At 44.4% G+C, this 18,740-nt stretch overlaps 1 protein-coding gene across 2 annotated transcripts in view; it reads left to right on the top strand.

Moving 5' to 3' along the window:
• Positions 1–18,740, top strand: part of syde2 (synapse defective 1, Rho GTPase, homolog 2 (C. elegans)) — a 61,401-nt gene that overhangs the window by 18,457 nt on the left and 24,204 nt on the right. For both annotated transcript variants that reach the window (XM_061738669.1, XM_061738668.1), the window contains exon 4: positions 8,466–9,601. In XM_061738669.1, the coding sequence (XP_061594653.1) occupies positions 8,466–9,601 (1,136 nt within the window). The remainder of the gene's footprint in view (positions 1–8,465; positions 9,602–18,740) is intronic.

Genomic DNA, 18,740 nt, shown 5'->3' with positions numbered 1-18,740 from the left:
CTATTTGTATGGATGATAATGATTGATGGACTTTGTGGGGGCTGAGCTGAGCTCAGCAGCGCGTTTCCCGGTCTCTTGTTCCATTTCAAGCTTGTTTGGGGACTCTTGAGCTATTTCTGGGGGTTGTTTTGGTCACATTGGTGGAGGCGTTTCAGAAACCCCCCCCTTCCTGGGCTGATAAAGTTACAGAGAGTTCATGCCTCTGGATTCAAACCCGGGAAGCTAATCTGGGCTGATGATTGCGTGGTCGGGTCTGGAAGGAGTCAACAACTCTGAGCAGCAGCGCCGTGCGAGCGGGACGTCAAAACCAGAACGGATTCCTCAGCTCGGCGTTAGATGTGAAGTTCAGGTCACACAGCTTTCCCACTGATTATTTTTCCCCCCCAGGTTTGTTCGACACTTCATCACCAGAACAGCTGAAGAAAGCTGTTCCCGGTTAGGAATTTTATCTATTCACACTGAGGCTTAAGCTTTCCATATCGTTACATGACATAAGGATGTTAGGAGAGTGTAATGATGATATAGGAGTCTATCACAGCTGTCTAACGCCGATCATCCATATTCCACCAAAATGCTTGCTGAGCCATGGCCTCAGATTCGGAGGTGCTTACTCTCATCCCCGCAGCTTCACACTTGGCTACGAAGCCCTCCAGTGACAGCTGCAGATCCTCCCAGACGACTCCAGCAGGACCACAGCATCCACAGGGATGAGGTCCAGCTCTGTCCCCGAGCCGTCAGCAGCTATCACTGAAAGACGTGCAATAACGCAGCTTCGTAAAGACTCTGTAAAGTTCATGGAAAAGTGAAAAGCTGCACCAGCTCTGAACTGGCTCCAGCACTGGTCCGAAGGTCGACTTGAAAAGGTCTCAACAAGATGTCTTCATACGTCCAAACAGCCAAGAATCCAAAACCTAAACTTATTAGTAGGGATGGGCGGTATGGACTAAAAGATGTATCGCGATAATTTCTGGCATTTATCCTGATAACGATAAAAATGACGATAAAAAAAATACCAATTCAACTCCACCTTTTTAACTATAAATCTATCACCACATTCAGTCTTTGGAGCCTCAAAATCACTGCTCTAAAAGAAACTAAATGCTACTAAACTACACCAATTAAATTGAATTGATAAAAATCAATTAAATGAGTCCACCTGTACTGCAAAACTGTAATGACTCAGATCCGCCATGTTTGTTACACAAACACGTATCAATGGGAATTTATCCTTTTTTTCTTTCTTTCAGTCTCATTTCTTTCTTTCTTTCTTTCTTTCTTTCTTTCTTTCTTTCTTTCTTTCTTTCTTTCTTTCTTTCTTTCTTTCTTTCTTTCTTTCTTTCTTTCTTTCTTTCTTTCTTTCTTTCTTTCTTTCTTTCTTTCTTTTAGGCTGATTTCTTTCTGGCTCATTTCCTTCCTTCCTTCCTTCCTTCCTTCCTTCCTTCCTTCCTTCCTTCCTTCCTTCCTTCCTTCCTTCCTTCCTTCCTTCCTTCCTTCCTTCCTTCCTTCCTTCCTTCCTTTCTTCCTTCCTTCCTTCCTTCCTTCCTTCCTTCCTTCCTTCCTTCCTTCCTTCCTTCCTTCTTTCCTTCCTTCCTTCCTTCCTTCCTTCCTTCCTTCCTTCCTTCCTTCCTTCCTTCCTTCCTTGTGCGTGGATTTAATGCAGAACCATAAATCCGGCTTTACACAAAAACGTCATCAACGGGAATTTATTGTTTTTACCGCAAGATGACAAATTCTTACTGTGGGGAATTTTTTTGACGGTATATCGTGAACGGTAAAATATCGCCTATTCATACTTGATGATGAGAAACCAACAAAAAACTGAACTGACAAAAAAAACATCTGTTTTCTCCTAAACCTACTCCTTAACCTCAGTGGAAAATATCACAAGACTTAGGAGGGACTATAGGCCGAATGACGCACTTTGTTTTCCTATCTTCTTGTTTAATGGAGGATATTCATTTGATATAATCTGACTTTGCTGGCAGTGCTTTTATCGCCTTTCGTATTGTAAAGGATGTGCTTTCTCTGCAGTTGTTTACTTAATAATCTGACTTGGTCCTTCCGCGACCTTCTATCGGGATAACTCGGAGTTATTTTGTTGAGTTATGGACCTTTCCCACACAAACCAGGTTTTCCATCCTGGAGCCACCGACAGCAATACTGAAAGTGTGCATGCAGTTCTTCTTTTTACACCCCGGTACCTGCTCGCCTGTTATCTCTTCACTGCAATAAAATCTCCATGCACCTTTTTTTTGCTGCAGACAGTGATATTCATTGATCCCAGTGAGTAGGTCATCTGCCGTTGGCACATGTCCAGTCCACCCTTGCGTTTAGAGTGTCATTGTTATCACGTAGCAGTGTTTCTTTTTTGGTGGCAGGGCCGTGTCTGTGTGAGGCCGCGGGCCGATCCCGGTTTTCTGCCGCTCCGCCGGCCTGGGTTGCAGCAGAGCGGGAACGCCGGCGGGAGCAGCCGTGTGAGGCTACGCGAGGAGCATTTTTTGGCAGGGGGCCACGTTGTGCCAGCGAGACGGACTGCGTGCCTGGATATACTAGCAGGGGATCCGAAGCCTTTTGTGACGAGACGGCTGGACTCCTGCAGCCCCTGAAGGGCCCGGACAATTTAGAGGCGAGAGGAGAGGAAGCAGCTCAAGGCTAAGTCCCAGAAAGGGAGGACAATCGCGCCATTCACACTTTTATTTACACTCGCCCTTGTTTGTCAGCTCGCCCCGGTCCTTTCTATTTCTACATTTGGCGCACACACATTTGGCTGACAAGCTTGTGCACGAACATACAAGTGAATACGAGTGGTTTTACAGGGGTAATCAGGAACAGCAGATTATTGTCTGCCTCTGAGGCTTATCAGAGTTTGCTCAGCCTCATTTCTCTCTCTCTTTTGCACACACACACACACACACATACCCAAACGCACACAACCTCTTATTCTTTTACACTACACTCCTAATAACAGTTTAATTAGTCAATGGCTTAGATTATTAATATTTTGGTGTTGGGAGGGATAATCTGACGCCTGATAAAGGCTCATGGGAAGAAATAATATGATGAGGATCATTTTTTAGGCCTGACGTGAAAGCGGAGCCTACACACCCCTGATTGTGCACCTGCGGCGGTGCCAGCGGCGTGAAAAGCCCGGGTGATAAATTCCTGGCCTTTGTGTGGAGTTGTCAGTGACCGGGTGCCTTGGGGGTGGGGGTGGGGGCAGCGGGGTCGGGGGGTGGCCGTCGCCTTTGTGAGTGCATATTTACATGCACTCTCTCTTTGTGTTACAGTAGTAACGGTGACTTAGTGATGGGGGGGGCACAGTTACCAGGTTCAGGTGTCACCCGGAGGAATGCAGGACTTTTTGCCCTTTTGACCCCCGAACACGGCCCTGGAGGGTTGGGTGTCAAAGCTGCAGCCCTGAACCTCAGCCGGCGCGGTGTCGCATTACTCTGTGTTACGAGGCCAAAGGCTAGAGCAGGGTCCCCGTGCACGCCTGTGTGTGTGTGTGTGTGTGTGTGTGTGTGTGTGCTTGTGTGGAGCCGCAGTCATTAACAATGCAACGGTCATTAATTTTGTCCGAGGCAGAGCCGCCTCAAGGGTTGGTGGACGGTGGCCCAGGTCAATAAATCCAATAAATGGGACAACAGCAGCAGCATGAATGAGCTTTAATGTAGATCCAATAACCCGGCTGGCAGAGCGCGTTTCCTTATGTCGTTCAGCGATAATGGAAAAGTTCTTTTCACTGCGTCGACGGGTGATATCTGTGTTGAGATTTGATCCTAAACGGTTTTAATGTTCCCTGTTGAAAATGTGCCAGAGTGAGCCGGGATGGTTCCTCCCAGCTCGACCCATTAATCCTCCAATGGGTTCTCAGTCTTTATAGCATTTTGTGCTGCAATCAGCTGTTTAGAAAGTACCTTTCACATAAAGTTTGATCGTTCGGTCGCTTGATTGACCGTCTAACAAATGTTTGTAGAAATGAGCCGTGTCTTGGTTGCCGTTAAAGTATTTCTTACAGCTGATGTGATGTTTGTAATGTGTATCACGGTAATTAGCTCTCCGTCACTTATAGATGCAAGATAATATTCAAATTCTGATTCTATCTACTTGGTTCATGACTTTGTATTTTACTTTTTTTTTTTTTTTTGGAAATTCTTTTTATTTAGAACAGCAGTATTCCATCTTACACGTTTTTACATTCAATCTTTAACTTAAATGATTTTGTCCCTACTGTCCTCCAGGCATTTTTTTATGAACAGTAATCAAAAACACTAACAAAAAAATAAAAAATAAATTAAAAAAAATTAAAAACCAGGGAGCGCACCCATGTTTACAATCATTACATCACATAAAAAAATAGTTAACATTAAATCAGATGTGATGAGTTTCACATACTCAGTCCATTTGGACCAGATCTTATAAAAGTTTTATTTCTCAACCTTGAGGGAGGAAGAGATCTTCTCCATAACATAGATCTCGTAGATGATCCCAATCCAGTCGTCGATAGTGGGAGGTTCCACTTTTAACCATTTCCTTGTAACTCATTTCTTACTGGCTGCCAACAGTATAGTCAGCAGTTTTTTGTCTGTTACATTCCATGTTTTGAACATTATGTCTCCCAAAAATAACGTTTCACAATTCAATGGCATGTTCACATTAAATATATTTTCCACATGCATCTGTATCTCCTTCCAAAAAGGTCTTATTGCTTGGCAGTTCCAGAAAATATGGAAGAGGTTAGCTCCTTGAGACCCACATAGTCTCCAACAGGCATCCCCGCTGCCCTGATATCTTTTTTGAATGGGTGTGTGATAGGGATGGGCGGTATGGTCTAAAAAATGTATCACGATAATTTCCGGCATTTATCCCGATAACGATTAAAAAATACCAATTCAACTCCACCTTTTCAACTATAAATCTATCTCGCTCTCAGATCCGCCATGTTTGTTACACAAATCGTCATCAACGGGAATTTATCCTTTTTTCTTTCTTTCTTTCTTTCTTTCTTTCTTTCTTTCTTTCTTTCTTTCTTTCTTTCTTTCTTTCTTTCTTTCTTTCTTTCTTTCTTTCTTTCTTTCTTTCTTTCTTTCTTTCTTTCTTTCTTTCAGGCTCATTTCCTTCCTTCCTTCCTACCTTCTTTCCTCCTGCTCTCTCCTTCCCTCTTCCCTTCCTCTTTTCTCCCTTCCTTCTCTCCTTCCTTCTTTTTTCCCTTCCTTCCTTCTTTCCTCCTGCTCTCTTTCCTCCTGCTCTCCTTCCTTCTTTTCTCCCTTCCTTCCTTCCTTCCTTCCTTCCTTCCTTCCTTCCTTCCTTCCTTCCTTCCTTCCTTCCTTCCTTCCTTCCTTCCTTCCTTCCTTCCTTCCTTCCTTCCTTCCTTCCTTCCTTCCTTCCTTCCTTCCTTCCCGTACGTTGTGGATTTAACGCAGAACCATAAATCATTTTTACACAAAAACTTTATCAAAGGGAATTTATCGTTTTTACCGCGAGATGACAAATTCTTATTGTGATGAATTTTTTGGACGGTATATCGTGAACGGTAAAATATCGCCCATTCCTAGTGTGTGATAAAAAATCTTATACTTTTCCAGCAGAACTCCCTCCAAGTATTTGAGTTTTTTAAATGGGTTGAAACGTTGGTGCTCTTGCTTTAAGTCTTTTCAGGAATCGGTCTTAAAAAACCTTGTTTCAGACTGGGCCGGCGCCCTCCGTGTACCCCACCCCTCCCCAGATGTTGCTTTGGTGAATTTACACCTCCGCTGTCCTCCACCCGTTTTTTCTCACTTCTCAGAGCGCCTCTGTGTCCACGGCTGGCAGGAAGCCACGACTCGGCCCGGCTAATAGAGGCCCAAACATGGTTTTGATGAGGAATGCGAGAGAACGGCCGCGTTTGTACGTTCACCGGCCAGCTTCGCCAGCCTTCCAGTCGAGCGTCCAGACCTCTGAGATCCCGGACAAGGGGTGCCTTTGTGCCTCATCTGCAGGCTACACCCTGCCCTGTTCCACTCACCCCCATCCTACCCTTCACTCCACCCTGCCGAACCTGCTCAGCCTCCGTCTTTTCCCCTCTCCAGCAGCTCGCTCCAGAATAGCACGGCAGGTCCCCTCTGTAAATAGAGCCGAGGATGTTGGCAGCGCCTCTCTCTCTCTCTATGTACAGTACATATATTTGTTTTTTGTCTAACAAGATAACAGTTTTGAGTTCCATACCAGAACTTCGTTTGCCAAAAAATGTCAATTTGAACTCGAAACGTGGAAATGAAGAATCGACAGAATTGTGTGTTGGAACTTGGTGTCTCGTGTAATACCAGGCTCAGATCCAGAGATATCTCCTTCTCACTAACGCACATCGTGTCAGGACGCATCCCATCTATAGTGTAAAAAAGACTTTCTCTGGAGGAAGTCTGTGGAAAAGCGAGAATGCAATAAATAGTTGAGAAATGCTGACGCTCCCCATCAGGGAAATGGCAGGATGCCCTTAATTTAATGAGTTCTGCTGTAATAAATCTAGATTTGGCCTGATTTTTTTATGTCTTTTTAAGATTTTTTTTCTTTTTAAATATGAACAATCCCAGAAAGTATCTTTTTCTGCTGTACGTGAGTGATCAGGCCTTTGAAAGAGTCTCTATCTGTGTTCAGAACGCGTGTTTTTGATGTTTATCTGCTGTTGGGGAGCGTTGGTGGTGGTGGCATAGCAGAAGATACAGTTCTAAGAATGCTTCACAGTGCAGTAGCTGGCTTTGAAAACTGATATAATCAATGTTTTCTGTGATCAATGAATCGAGTGATCAGATGTATTAGAGAAGAGCAGCAGTGGCTAACGATTTCACTTTGATTCGTACAGCATCGTCTCCAGATGTACACATCCTCAAAAAGCACAGACAGACAGACAGAGCAGCTAATCTTTATGGATCAATTAGTTTCTGTAGAGCAAGACATTCCCCTGCGGAGGCGAAACAGATCTACGAGAGGATTGGACTGATCTCTGCCAGATGTTCCTCACAAACAGACATGTCCGTTAACACGTTAGCCTTATCGGCTTTGGGGGATGAGAATGCATCGGTGCTGGGGGGGCATTCAGTTTCAAAGTAGCAAAAAAAAACTCAGAAAAACAGCCATAAAAGGATTAAACGTCCCGTGGATGACATGCTGAAAACTGTACGGATGCAGCAAATGATGTGAAGGAACCGCAGATGCTGAAATTTCAAGTTCACGGGGATATCTGATCCAGTTACGAGAGCGCGGTATAGGGATATTTTCCAGTTTGAATAATGAATGAGTAACTCTAGCCGAGGCCTGTATTACCCCCCCCGCTTACAGACTTCTCTTAATGCTGAAATTTCAGTTTCTTGCTGCTGATCTTTGAATAAATTCAGCTTCGAGCCAAAAGAGCTTCAACATCTCTCATCTCCATTTAAACTGTTGATTATCTTAAATACCACATGGGGTTTTATATATAGACTGTAGCTGTTGTGTACAGCGTTGGAGTGTTTACGCGAGGCGTTGCAGGATTACCGGGTTGTGCGTAAACCTAATCACTTGATGATGTGCCATTAAGGTGTTGCACTTTTTGGAGGCTGTAAATTATGGTTCCTGCACACCTTTTCTGTGGGTTTTAATCTCCTTTTTCCTGTCTGTCTTCGCTGGACATATGAGTAGTTTGTAATCACAGGCGCAAAGCTGATGATACCAGTGATTATAGTCAATTCAGAAATTCTGTGACAGGTGGCACCCATCTGTTTTCACCTGTTTGCTTTGCTGCTCAACAGCTTCGTGAGAATGTTTAGATCGTTCCTCCAGGAGAGAAGCGAGAGAAAATTGAAGATGCCATGATCTTAGGGCTGGCCGATATGGACCAAAAGTCATATCTCGATATTTTCTAGCTGAATGGTGATACTCGATATATATCGATATTTTTTCTGTGCCATAATTGGGGTTTCCCCCAAAGCATTATAGCATAGCATCTCTGTTAGCTTCATTTTTTTCTGAGGCAAACCCTTTAAAAAAACAGTCTTAGTTTGGCCTCGTGCCAAATGTCACACAGGTACATTTATTAACAGAGGTCTGCACAATATCAAAATGTATAAAACAAGTGAAATAAAAATAAACTGCCTGCATATATAGAATAAAAATGCTTCTTGAATAAAATAAAACAAATATCCCTTTCCTGCATAACAATTAAATTAAAATACACTGCAATTAATACAATGTAGACAGTAACAGGCAGACTTTTCCACTGAGGTTGACAGTTGTGCAAATAACAAAACATTTGTGCAAATCTCAAATAAAACATTCAAGTCAATTTGTCACAAAATAAGCTACATCAAAATCATAAAAAAATGTAATCGATATAAACGATATTATCTCGTACCATATCGCGTTTGAAAATATATTGATATATATTAAAATCTCGATATATCGCCCAGCCCTTAATGCTCTTTTCAACTCTTGTTTCGTTATTTCCCCTCTAGATGTTCTGGACTTGCCCAACGTCGTGGGCTTCTCGCCTCCCTCCAGCCCCAACCCCACCAAGAAGAGCAGCTCCATCAACTGGTCCTTCCCCGACAAGATCAAGTCCCCACGCACCGTCAGAAAGATCTCCATGAAGATGAAGAAGCTCCCCGAGCTGAGCCGCAAGCTCAGCGTGAAGGGGACCCAGAGCAGCAGCAGCAGCAACGGCGGCGGTCAGCCCGAGCCCCGGGCCCACTCCCCTCGGACCAACGGCGCCGCACCCGAGGCCTTCCCTCAGACTTCAGGCCCCCCTCGATTAGGATCGTCCGGGGGCGGCCAGGCGAGATGCAACGTCATCTCGCGCTATCACCTGGATAGTAGCGTGTCGACGCTGCAGAGCTGCAGTAAGAAGAAAAGTAACGGCAGCTCAAAGTCGGCTAGTAAAGGTGGATACCTCAGTGATGGCGACTCGCCGGAGCTGGTGGCCAAATCTGGGAAGCACGGCCCTGCGGAAGGGAAGGGAGGGAAGGGCAAGGAGGCGGACGGAGGAGGTGGAGGCTCCAGGCTCAACGGCACAGAGCTGGACATCGACGCTTTCCGCCACTACAGCTTTACGGAGCAGCCGAAGTGTACCCAGTACATCTCCGGACTGATGAGTCTGCACTTTTACGGCGCCGAGGACCTCAAACCGCCGCGCGTCGACTCCCGAGACGTCTACTGCGCCATCCAGGTGGACTCGGTCAACAAGGCGCGGACCGCTCTCCTCACCTGTCGCACGGCGTTCCTGGGCATGGACCACACCTTCAACATCGAGCTGGAGAACGCCCAGCACCTCAAGCTAGTGGTGTTCAGCTGGGAGCCCACGCCCAAGCGCAACCGGGTCTGCTGCCACGGCACGGTGGCGCTGCCCGGCCTCTTCCGCGTCACGCGCTCCCACCAGCTGGCGGTGAAGCTGGAGCCGCGCGGGCTGATCTACGTCAAGCTGAGCCTCATGGAGCAGTGGCAGAACTCGCTGGACGGCGGGCCGGACCGAGACAGGGAGCCGCAGGTGTTCGGCGTGGAGGCGTGGCGGGTGGTGGAGCGGGAGAGCTGTGGGCTGATGCTGCCGCTGCTCATAAGCAAGTGCATCAATGAGATCGAGAAGCGAGGCTGCCAGGTGAGTTTTCTGTGCTATGATTTGCGCTGATTTGGGCTCAAGTTTGTCTCATTTATTCCACTTCATGATAGGGCTGGGCGATATATCGAGATTTTAATATATATCGATATATTTTCAAATGCGATATGGTAAGAGACAAAAACATTTATATTGATTTAAAAAAAATATATATATATATATATTTTTTTTTTTTTAATTTTGATATAGCTTGTTTTGTGACAAATTGACTTGAATGTTTTATTTGAGATTTGCACAAAATTTTTGTTATTTGCGCAACTGTCAACCTCAGTGGAAAAGTCTGCATGTTACTGTCTACATTGTATTAATTGCACAGTGTATTTTAATTTAATTGTTATGCAGGAAAGGGATATTTGTTTTATTTTATTCAAGAAGCATTTTTAGAAGCATTTTTATTCTATATATGCGGGCAGTATTTTGTTTTATACATTTTGATATTGTGCAGACCTCTGTTGATAAAGGAACCTGTGTGACATTTGGCACGAGGCTTTGTATTAAAACTGACTGTTTTTTTAAGGGTTTGCCTCAGAAAAAAATGAAGCTAACAGAGATGCTATGCTATAATGCTTTGGGGGAAACCCCAATTATGGCACAGAAAAAATATCGATATATATCGAGTATCGCCATTCAGCTAGAAAATATCAAGATATGACTTTTGGTCCATATCGCCCAGCCCTACTTCATGGTGAAAACATTGGGGGAATGAATATTTGTGGATAAGCTCCCAGACTTCAGACTTAATGGTGTCTGTTAGGGGTTTCACTTTGATATAATCCTACCTTCTTGAATTACTTTAAAGGACAAGTGGGTGCGGTGGAGCACATCCTGAACACAGAACACATCTCGAGTAATCCTGTTTTCTCGTTCAGATCCATCCTTCCACACCTCATCCGCCTCTGAACACCCCAGGTGGTGACAGCCAAATGACACGCTGCAGCCTCAAAACAGTATTCCACCTACCGACACAATGGTTACACTCCCTATTTTCATCTTTTCGACAGCTTCTAAAATAAAAAAGCTGTCTAATCCTGCTCGGGAAATTGAAAACATCATTTGGAAGGGAGGCCAGTGGGATGTGATTGCATATATTTGGTATGAGAGGGAAATAATAGCTGGAGAAATAATCCCTTATTCACAGCATCCTTTCAACTCTCTGTGCTCGCGCTGGAGTCGGTTATGTTGCCAAATGCAGAGGGGATGTGGCGCACTTCATGGTGATGCAGAACCTTTGTTCTCTGATGTGCAAAGGAGACAGACTTGCAGATTAGTTGTTCTGGCTTCTGCCTTGTCCTGCGCTCTTTGAGCTGCGAGAGGAGTGTGAGCCAGTGGTGTTTTTTTTTACTAATACGTAACAAGAAGTTGTCTGTAAGCGCCGTTCCTGACTGATTAGCGTTGTGGTGGGGCTGTTGAGAGCCGGCTTGCGGGAGCAGTGGGTACCTGGGGCAGGAGGAAAGCGCTGGGCCTCTCTAAAGAGCCTGTCAATCAAACCTGCCCTCTCATACGCTGCAAAAACTCATTTCTACAAAGGTGAAGAAGAAAAAAGCTGTGATTTTAAAGGGAACCTATTATGGCATCTAATGCTTATTTTAAACAGGCCTTGAATGTCTTAAAAACAAGCTTTTGATTGTTTTTGCTAAATAAATTAGAAATTCAGCCTCTAAACCATGTCTTTATCATCACAGTCTCTAACCTTATTATCTATGCAGGATTCTGAGTGGGTGGGGCTATGATAATGAGGCTCTGTGCTGATTGGCTGCCTGAATGACGCGATACACCGCTATGAAAAAATGGCGGAAGCTCCGGCCGGCGGAGTTATTTACACCGTGTCCTAACTGCGTGTGATGCGAGCGAGCGTCAGCGACAAAATCAATTCCATCCATTTGCTTTATTTTCTATTGGACTGTCCTAACTGGACGCAGCGCTGCGCAGTGCGCCGCTTTGAGCTGAACATTTGTCGGACACCCTGCTTCTATTTTCTTCCTGTTGCTCGCGTTGAATAACGGTTGAAAGCGCTGTAGGAAACGGTCACGGATGAGGAACGGCTGATCCAGTTAGTTGAAATGAGAAGTTATCTCTATACCACCATTTCACTACAAAAACCTCAATAAAGTGGCAGCTGCTGGAGGGAGATGGACAGAGAGCGTCCGATGTCACGCAGTGCGATGCGATAGTCGGACGCTCTCATGCAGTTACACGGTTTTATAGTTGTGGGCGTGGTTTGCATTTTGATTACGTAACGAAAATGCGCAGAATTTGAACGGCTCGTAGAAGTCACATCAGACTGGATGGTTCATCCGGGCGGCTGTACAGACACTGCAGAATTTGGTTGCTTTCCTCCTTCTCTGAGTTTATATACTTTATATATGTTAAAGCAAGAAAAATCGTGTTTTTCATAATAGTTCCCCTTTAAGAAAGTTTTTCCTACTTTTTTGTCTTCTGGTGGGACTATCTGGTCAAAAAATGTCTTTTTCACCATTGGTAGAATCATTTTTGCTGAAATGAGTCAATTTGACAGGATTTGTAATTATCAAGCCTGTCTCTATAGGAGTTGTTTTTGCAGCGAACCTGTGCAGTAGAAATTGTAAAAACAAACAAAATAGGGATCTTTTCATTAGTAAAGTCATATTAAAAACGATGCTTTTGTCCAAACAGATTTAAATATATATAAAAAAAAAAATTCTCGGTTTTTCCTTTTATTTAATAGAGACAGATGAGGTGACACAGAAAAAGAGTCAGAAGGTCACTGATGTATTTGGGCCTGAGACCATTCAGAGCTTTATAGATCAGCATCAGAACTTTAAAATGTATCCTCTGATGGACAGGCATCCAGAGAGCAAGTCAAGGTTTTACTTGCTGGAGTCGGTCAGAGCCAACACTTTGGCTGTTAACGTCGACTCAGATGTCCCCTTGAGGACTCTCTGAGTTTAATCTGCATTCTTTACTAATACCTGTCTGAGAGGAGATAACATACCAGATGTGGTGTCTTGTGTCAAGCGCTTGGCTTGCTTTCTTAAGAGAAAACTCTGCGTACCGGATTTGAGTGCTGCTCCAGAGAGGGATGCATAAAACACATTTGAAAGGAAGCAGATCTCCTGCCTCACATTACCCAGCATGCTCCTCATCCAGGCCATGATGCACGAAGTTTTCTGAACATACTGACATGCCACATGTCAAGCTATGAGATGCTCTCAGCTGGGGCCGCCTGTCTCTTAAGGGTTTTAATCTCCGTCATCGTGCGGCCAATTTACTCGTCATGTTCAGTTGTCGCTGAGCCGGTGTTCTTTTCACCTGTCGTCTCAGCGTTTCCCTGTTTTCATTTGCTGCCTTCTGCTTCTCGTTGCTCCGCTGCGATTGTTATCTGTTTGTCTGCACTTCACTCAACCCGGCGTGTTTGTCTTCTGTCCCTCGCAGCCTTTCTTTCTTCCACCCCCACCCGCTGCACCCAGCGCTTCTCTGCTCATGTTGTTTTTCATTACACAGATACAGAACAGACTTTGTTATCAGTCTCGGATCAAGTGTGAGGGCTCCTGCAGGTTGCAGGCAGACAGAGAGGTTAGGACTGAAACGGGGTCCGCAGCGACCCGGGCATGTAGCAATATGAGTTCATGATTGTGTGGATCTTTTATCGAGATGCTCTCCCTCTCTTTCTGAGTCTCTCAGAATTGCGTTTCCTGAGGGCTTTTCCAGGCTTTCAAGACGCTGGATGATTGTGGGTGTTTTGAAAAGACTGCGGCTGATGTTTGTCTCAGAGACTGGAGTTATGTATGTGAGCCTTTTTGTTTTTTTTGTAGAAGAAGAAGAAGAAAAGAATTCCAGTTACAGACATGAATGCGAAGCGTGCACTTAGATTTCTGACTGCTGAAAATAGCTACTTGATGCTGAAAAAAATGTTTTTTTTATTAATTAATTTATTTTCACATATCTATCCCAGCCAGTTTTTACAAGTCTTTTTCACTAAAACAATCACTGCCTCACTTATGATGGTATTCCACACAGAAAAAACAGTAAAGTGGTGAAATATGCACCTGAACTGTCCTCCTCCAGGTTGCATGATTGATTGATTTAAGACACATTTGTCAAACTTGAGAATCACTAAACACATAACGTTCCTATTATAAAGGCTCGGCTTGAAGATCTTATAATTTGTTTATTTTTATTACTTGAAACTGAAACCTTATTAAGACTATTCAGATTTTTTTCATTAAAAGCACATTTAGATATCAGATATGGTGAAAAACTAACACACATTCCAGTTCAACAGTCACTAGACTCTCCAGTAAACCCTCAGCAGGCTTAGAAAGCCTGCTGTCAGCGTTAGGAGACTCTTAAATCATGCACACACCTTGACAGAAGCTGCTCGGAGCCGTCTGCCTCGCCGCGGGCGCTAATTTGCCATCGTACGCGTCTCCTGTGCATGAGCGCTCACGGACCGATCCCTCCTCAAGATAATGATGTCCAGCCCAGTTGTCAGAGTAAGAAAAGAAAGAAGAAGAAAACATAAATGCTGGCATTCTGTCCTGCAAACCTGACACTTTGTCAGGAATGTGCAGAGTTTTTGTAGAGACTGTAATTTAATCCAGACCATGATCTTTTTCAAACGCTAACCAACATCTTTTGATGCTTAAACCGAGGCAAACATCAACCGGGAGAGGAATGACAACAGATTGTCCTTACGGAGGACGACGGGGTCGCGCAGACGTCAAATATTACACTTTGTTTTCCAGCGTCTCTCGCCTCCCCTTTTCTAAACTTCGTTGCACCTGTGCATTAAACATTTGCTGTTTTGTGTCAAATCCAGAGGAAATCTGGTATTTCAGAGCAAATTCTGCAATAATATGAAAATGAAATTATGCTTTTCAGCTCGAGCATTTAGACGTGGTGGCAGATCCACCGGTGGACGGTGGACGGAATAAAGAGTTTATTTTAAGACCTTTGCGCATATCCAAGAACCACATTTATTTATTGAATAATTCTCCAAAATCAGAAAAAAGCTCCGGTCAGGGAGGTTGTAGTAAGGCAAGGCAAGTTTATTTATATAGCACAATTCAACACAAGGTAATTCAAAGTGCTTTACATTGACATTAAAAGCAGCAAGACATAATTAGACAGTAAATAACAAATAAGATTCAATATAATTATGAATAAGATGATAAGAAAAGAAGTAAAATAATGAAAAGCAAAATCTGTTAAAAATAAGGGCAGTAGAGTCCAGCAGGTAAGTATTTAATTTAAGAGTACGCTTCAGTAAACAGTAATATTTTTAACCCTGATTTAAAGGATCTACAGTTGGAGCAGACCTCAGGTCTACAGGAAGTTTGTTCCACCGGTGAGGAGCAGAATAACTGAACGCTGCCTCACCTTGCTTGGTTCTTGTTCTTGGGAACCACAACAAACCAGTAGTAGTAGTAGTAGTAGGTAGTAGTAGGACCCAGATGTAGGAGACCAGAAGCTCCAAAAAATTTGATTTATTTAACTAAAACCAAAACCAAAAACACTGCTAAGCAGGATACAAAAACCAGAGCTTCAACAACAATCAAAAACTACTAAAAAACAGAGCTTGAACATGATTGAAAAGTACAAAAAAACGTGACATGGCATATAGAGGAACAAACAGTAGGCCTACGGACCAGCGGGAGCAAGGGAAAGACAAGACTAGATACACAAGGGTTAACGAGACACAGGTGCAGACGATCAGGGCAGACGGGGAACAGGAAGGTGAAACCAGGACTTAGGGTGCTTTGCTTTCAGACCTGTGGCCCGTTTGTTTTTAGCCGCATCCGAGCGCGATTGCTGTGTTCAGATATAGTACCAAACAAACCGATCTTTAGGGGGAAACGCTCCCTGTTTCGGAACAACTGCTCCAAACGGGACAGGTGTGAAAGCACCCTAAAACACAAAGACATGCGGTGCGTCCGAAATGCCATACTAACTCAAAAAGTATACTTCAATTTGGCACAGTTTTGAGTAAATATCAGTAGTATGCATTAATTCGGACACATCTTTTTGGAAGTTATCTTACTCCATATGCAACCCGATTACTAAATGTCCGACATAGGTCCGAACTAGATGGGGTTCAGGTGTTTGCATGCAGTTTAAAAGTCCGAACGATGTCTTATCAGAAACCCGATTGAACTGCTGCACGTAAACATACTGACTGAGTGCTACGCGCCGACTAGTGGTCTGAAGGCTGTATTGCTACTGTAGCCTGGCGTGAGCCTGTGCGGGCTCAGGGCAAAGGAAATGTCATGGACAAATCGTTTTACTCACGGATCCATTTACAGATTTGCCACGGCAGAAGTGTGTCAAAATCCACGTGTGCAAAGACAGCCAATCGAGAGCTCCCGTCTGATTTTTGCGCGCACATAAATATGAATACAGACACACAAATATTTTTACACACACACAAATGTGAATACGGACACACAAATCTTTTTACGCACACACAGATTGAGATACACACACACAAATAATATTGGAACAATAATACCCCCATACTACTGCCCTTACTTTTTAACAACTTGTGCTTTTTATTATTTTACCTCTTTTCTTATCATTTTATTTGTTATTTACTTTTTAATTGTGTCTTGCCGCTTTTAATGTTGATGTAAAGCACTTTGAATTACCTTGTGTTGAATTGTGCTATACAAATAAACTTGCCTCACCTTGCCTATATGAGGGGGATAGGATGGGGGGTGATATCTGTTGCAAGTCTGAAATGTATTTATTTATCATTGAATTCAATTATTAGTAGGCTATACTAGATAAAAATGGTTCTCATAACGTAAAGCCTGGCTTTTGCTCTTGGCTCCGTGATATTAACATTCTCTCCATTTGTGAGGAGTGCGTGAGGAGTCCGTGAATCCTGCCAGGATCGTTTTGCCATCCAGATGAAAACCCCTCTTCCCCTATTTGGTCAAACAGTGTCGAGCAGCGGCGCATGCTGAAATGCTTTTCTTTATTTCCTTTCCTCTCCTTTTGTTTCCGTTAAGTCTGGCAGCTGATCTCAGGCCAGGAAAATACACTGCATCACCGAACAGCCCTCCACTTCCCCGTTCAGCTCATTTTGCTCGGAGGTCATTGTGCCTGCTTTAGTCCACAAATAGGACTTGGCTGCCGCCGCCTGTTGTGTTGCCCGGCAGCCGCAGTGCATAAGTGCAAGCCCTCGTTCTGCTAACAGCTGTTCCCCGCCTGCACTCAGCTCTCCCTCAAAGAGAGACGCTTCCTTTTTTTTTCTTTTTCTTTTTTGAATGGACTTGTTGTTCATTGTGCCCAGTGACTTCTGTTTACTCGCACACAAAGCCAAATCCCTGCCCAGTCTGCCGTCCTCTCTTCCCCTCGTGTGAGGTGTTTAAGAAAAAAAAGTGATGCTCGGCTCGGCGAGGGCAGACGGCAGCAGCCGACCTGCTGCCGGCCGGCTGGCTGGCCGGCCCGAGGGCCAGGTCACAAGCTCCTACGCCGGGGCCCGGAAAGGCCGCAGGCGTGTGTGTGTTTGTGTGGAACCAGGACCCGACCCGCCATTTACAGCTCACTGACCTAACTTGTTGCCGGGGCAACCACACCAGTCGCGGCTGCTATGCCACATACCAGACAGACACATGTAGTAGAAATGACGGCGTGCAGCCGGGGCCTAATCCCAACGCGGCGAGGAGAGCTGCGGCGCCGAGTCTCAGCTCTCCGGAGGTTTACGTGCAGGGACCAAAATGCTTTATCGCTTTCATTTCTCATGTTCAGCAGCCTCCTGGGTTCCTGGAGGCACTCAGCATTTATCCACTCAACTTCATTATACGTCCCACAATGTTTCAGTTCATTTTTCACAAAAAACGTCTTGAATAAGTACAAATACAGTTTAAACAGCCTGTCTGGGCTTATGGGGCCTGAAGTAAGATAATACCGACATGCTTTAGGAAAGTCTCCTGTCAGTTTGCCGTCTTTAATCGTGATGCTGTTGGGTTTGCTTTTAAGCATTAGCACTTGTTTTCATCAGATATTATCTCTTTGGCATTCATCATAGGAAGGAAATGTCATCATATACAATTATTGTATATGTTAATAAGTCTGGGGTTCTGATGACACGGATGCAGGGAAAGATTGTGAAGGAGAATCCCGCCTCTTCTGCTTTTACAGTAGCTCAGACGTGAAATTTGTTATTAAGAATTCATGAGTAGTTTTATGACGACACGCTACAGTGATGATTCATTTATTGTTTCAGTAGATAACAAATGCACACTTACACGACAAATATTAATGTGTGTTGATGTGCGTCTGCAGTTCGATTCAGTTACATAAAACTATTTGTGTCGTGCAACCAATCAAAAAGTAGTAAACTCCTAGTACAGTAAGCTTTCAGTAAGAGCTCTTATATTTCTGGTTCATTTTTAGCAGATTTCTTGTTTTATAATGCATTTACAGTATATTTACACTATATGGACCATAATAGTTGGACACCTGAGCATTACACTGTAGTGACCCTGAATTCAACTAGGCTGATTTGGAGTAGGAGCCAGTAACGGTGTTTCTCCGGGAAGTTGTGCCCATTTATTCTGTGGGGAGTTTATTAAGACGGTCAGTGATGCTGGACAAGAACACCTGGCTGCTCTCTGGTCCGGATCATCCCAAAGGTGCTGATTAAGCTGCGGTCAGGGCTCTGTGTTCTCCATCAAACCCCGTCTTTATAGTCCTTGCTGTGTGCACCGGGGCAAAGAAAAGGCTCCTCCCCCACCCGGAGAAACAGCATCATACCATCATCCCTATCTGTCAAAGTTCACTGTGGCACGAAGCAGTCACGCATCCAACATGCTCCCAGCATCCACACGCCCACATCTGGCTGCCAAGCAGAGAAACTTGATCCCCCCCCCCCCGTCGGAGTGCGTCTCCACCGCTCCGCAGACGAGTGTCTGTTTGCTTAGCGCCACTCCATCTGACGCTTGGTGATGTGAGGCCTGAGTGCACCTGCTCAGCCATGGAAACCTGTTTCACCAAGCCCCCACTGCACAGATTTACATGGTTTTTGCTCACATTAGCACTTGTGGAAGTTCAGAACACCATGCATCCTACCAGTCACTGACCTCGCTCTGCCATTTATACATCTTCTTCTGCTTCAACAGAAGTCTTCTTCTTCCTG

The sequence above is a fragment of the Cololabis saira genome, chromosome 13 (genome assembly GCF_033807715.1).
Source record: "Cololabis saira isolate AMF1-May2022 chromosome 13, fColSai1.1, whole genome shotgun sequence".
Taxonomy (NCBI): Eukaryota; Metazoa; Chordata; class Actinopteri; order Beloniformes; family Belonidae; genus Cololabis; species Cololabis saira.
This window is presented reverse-complemented; position numbering and strand designations above follow the sequence as displayed.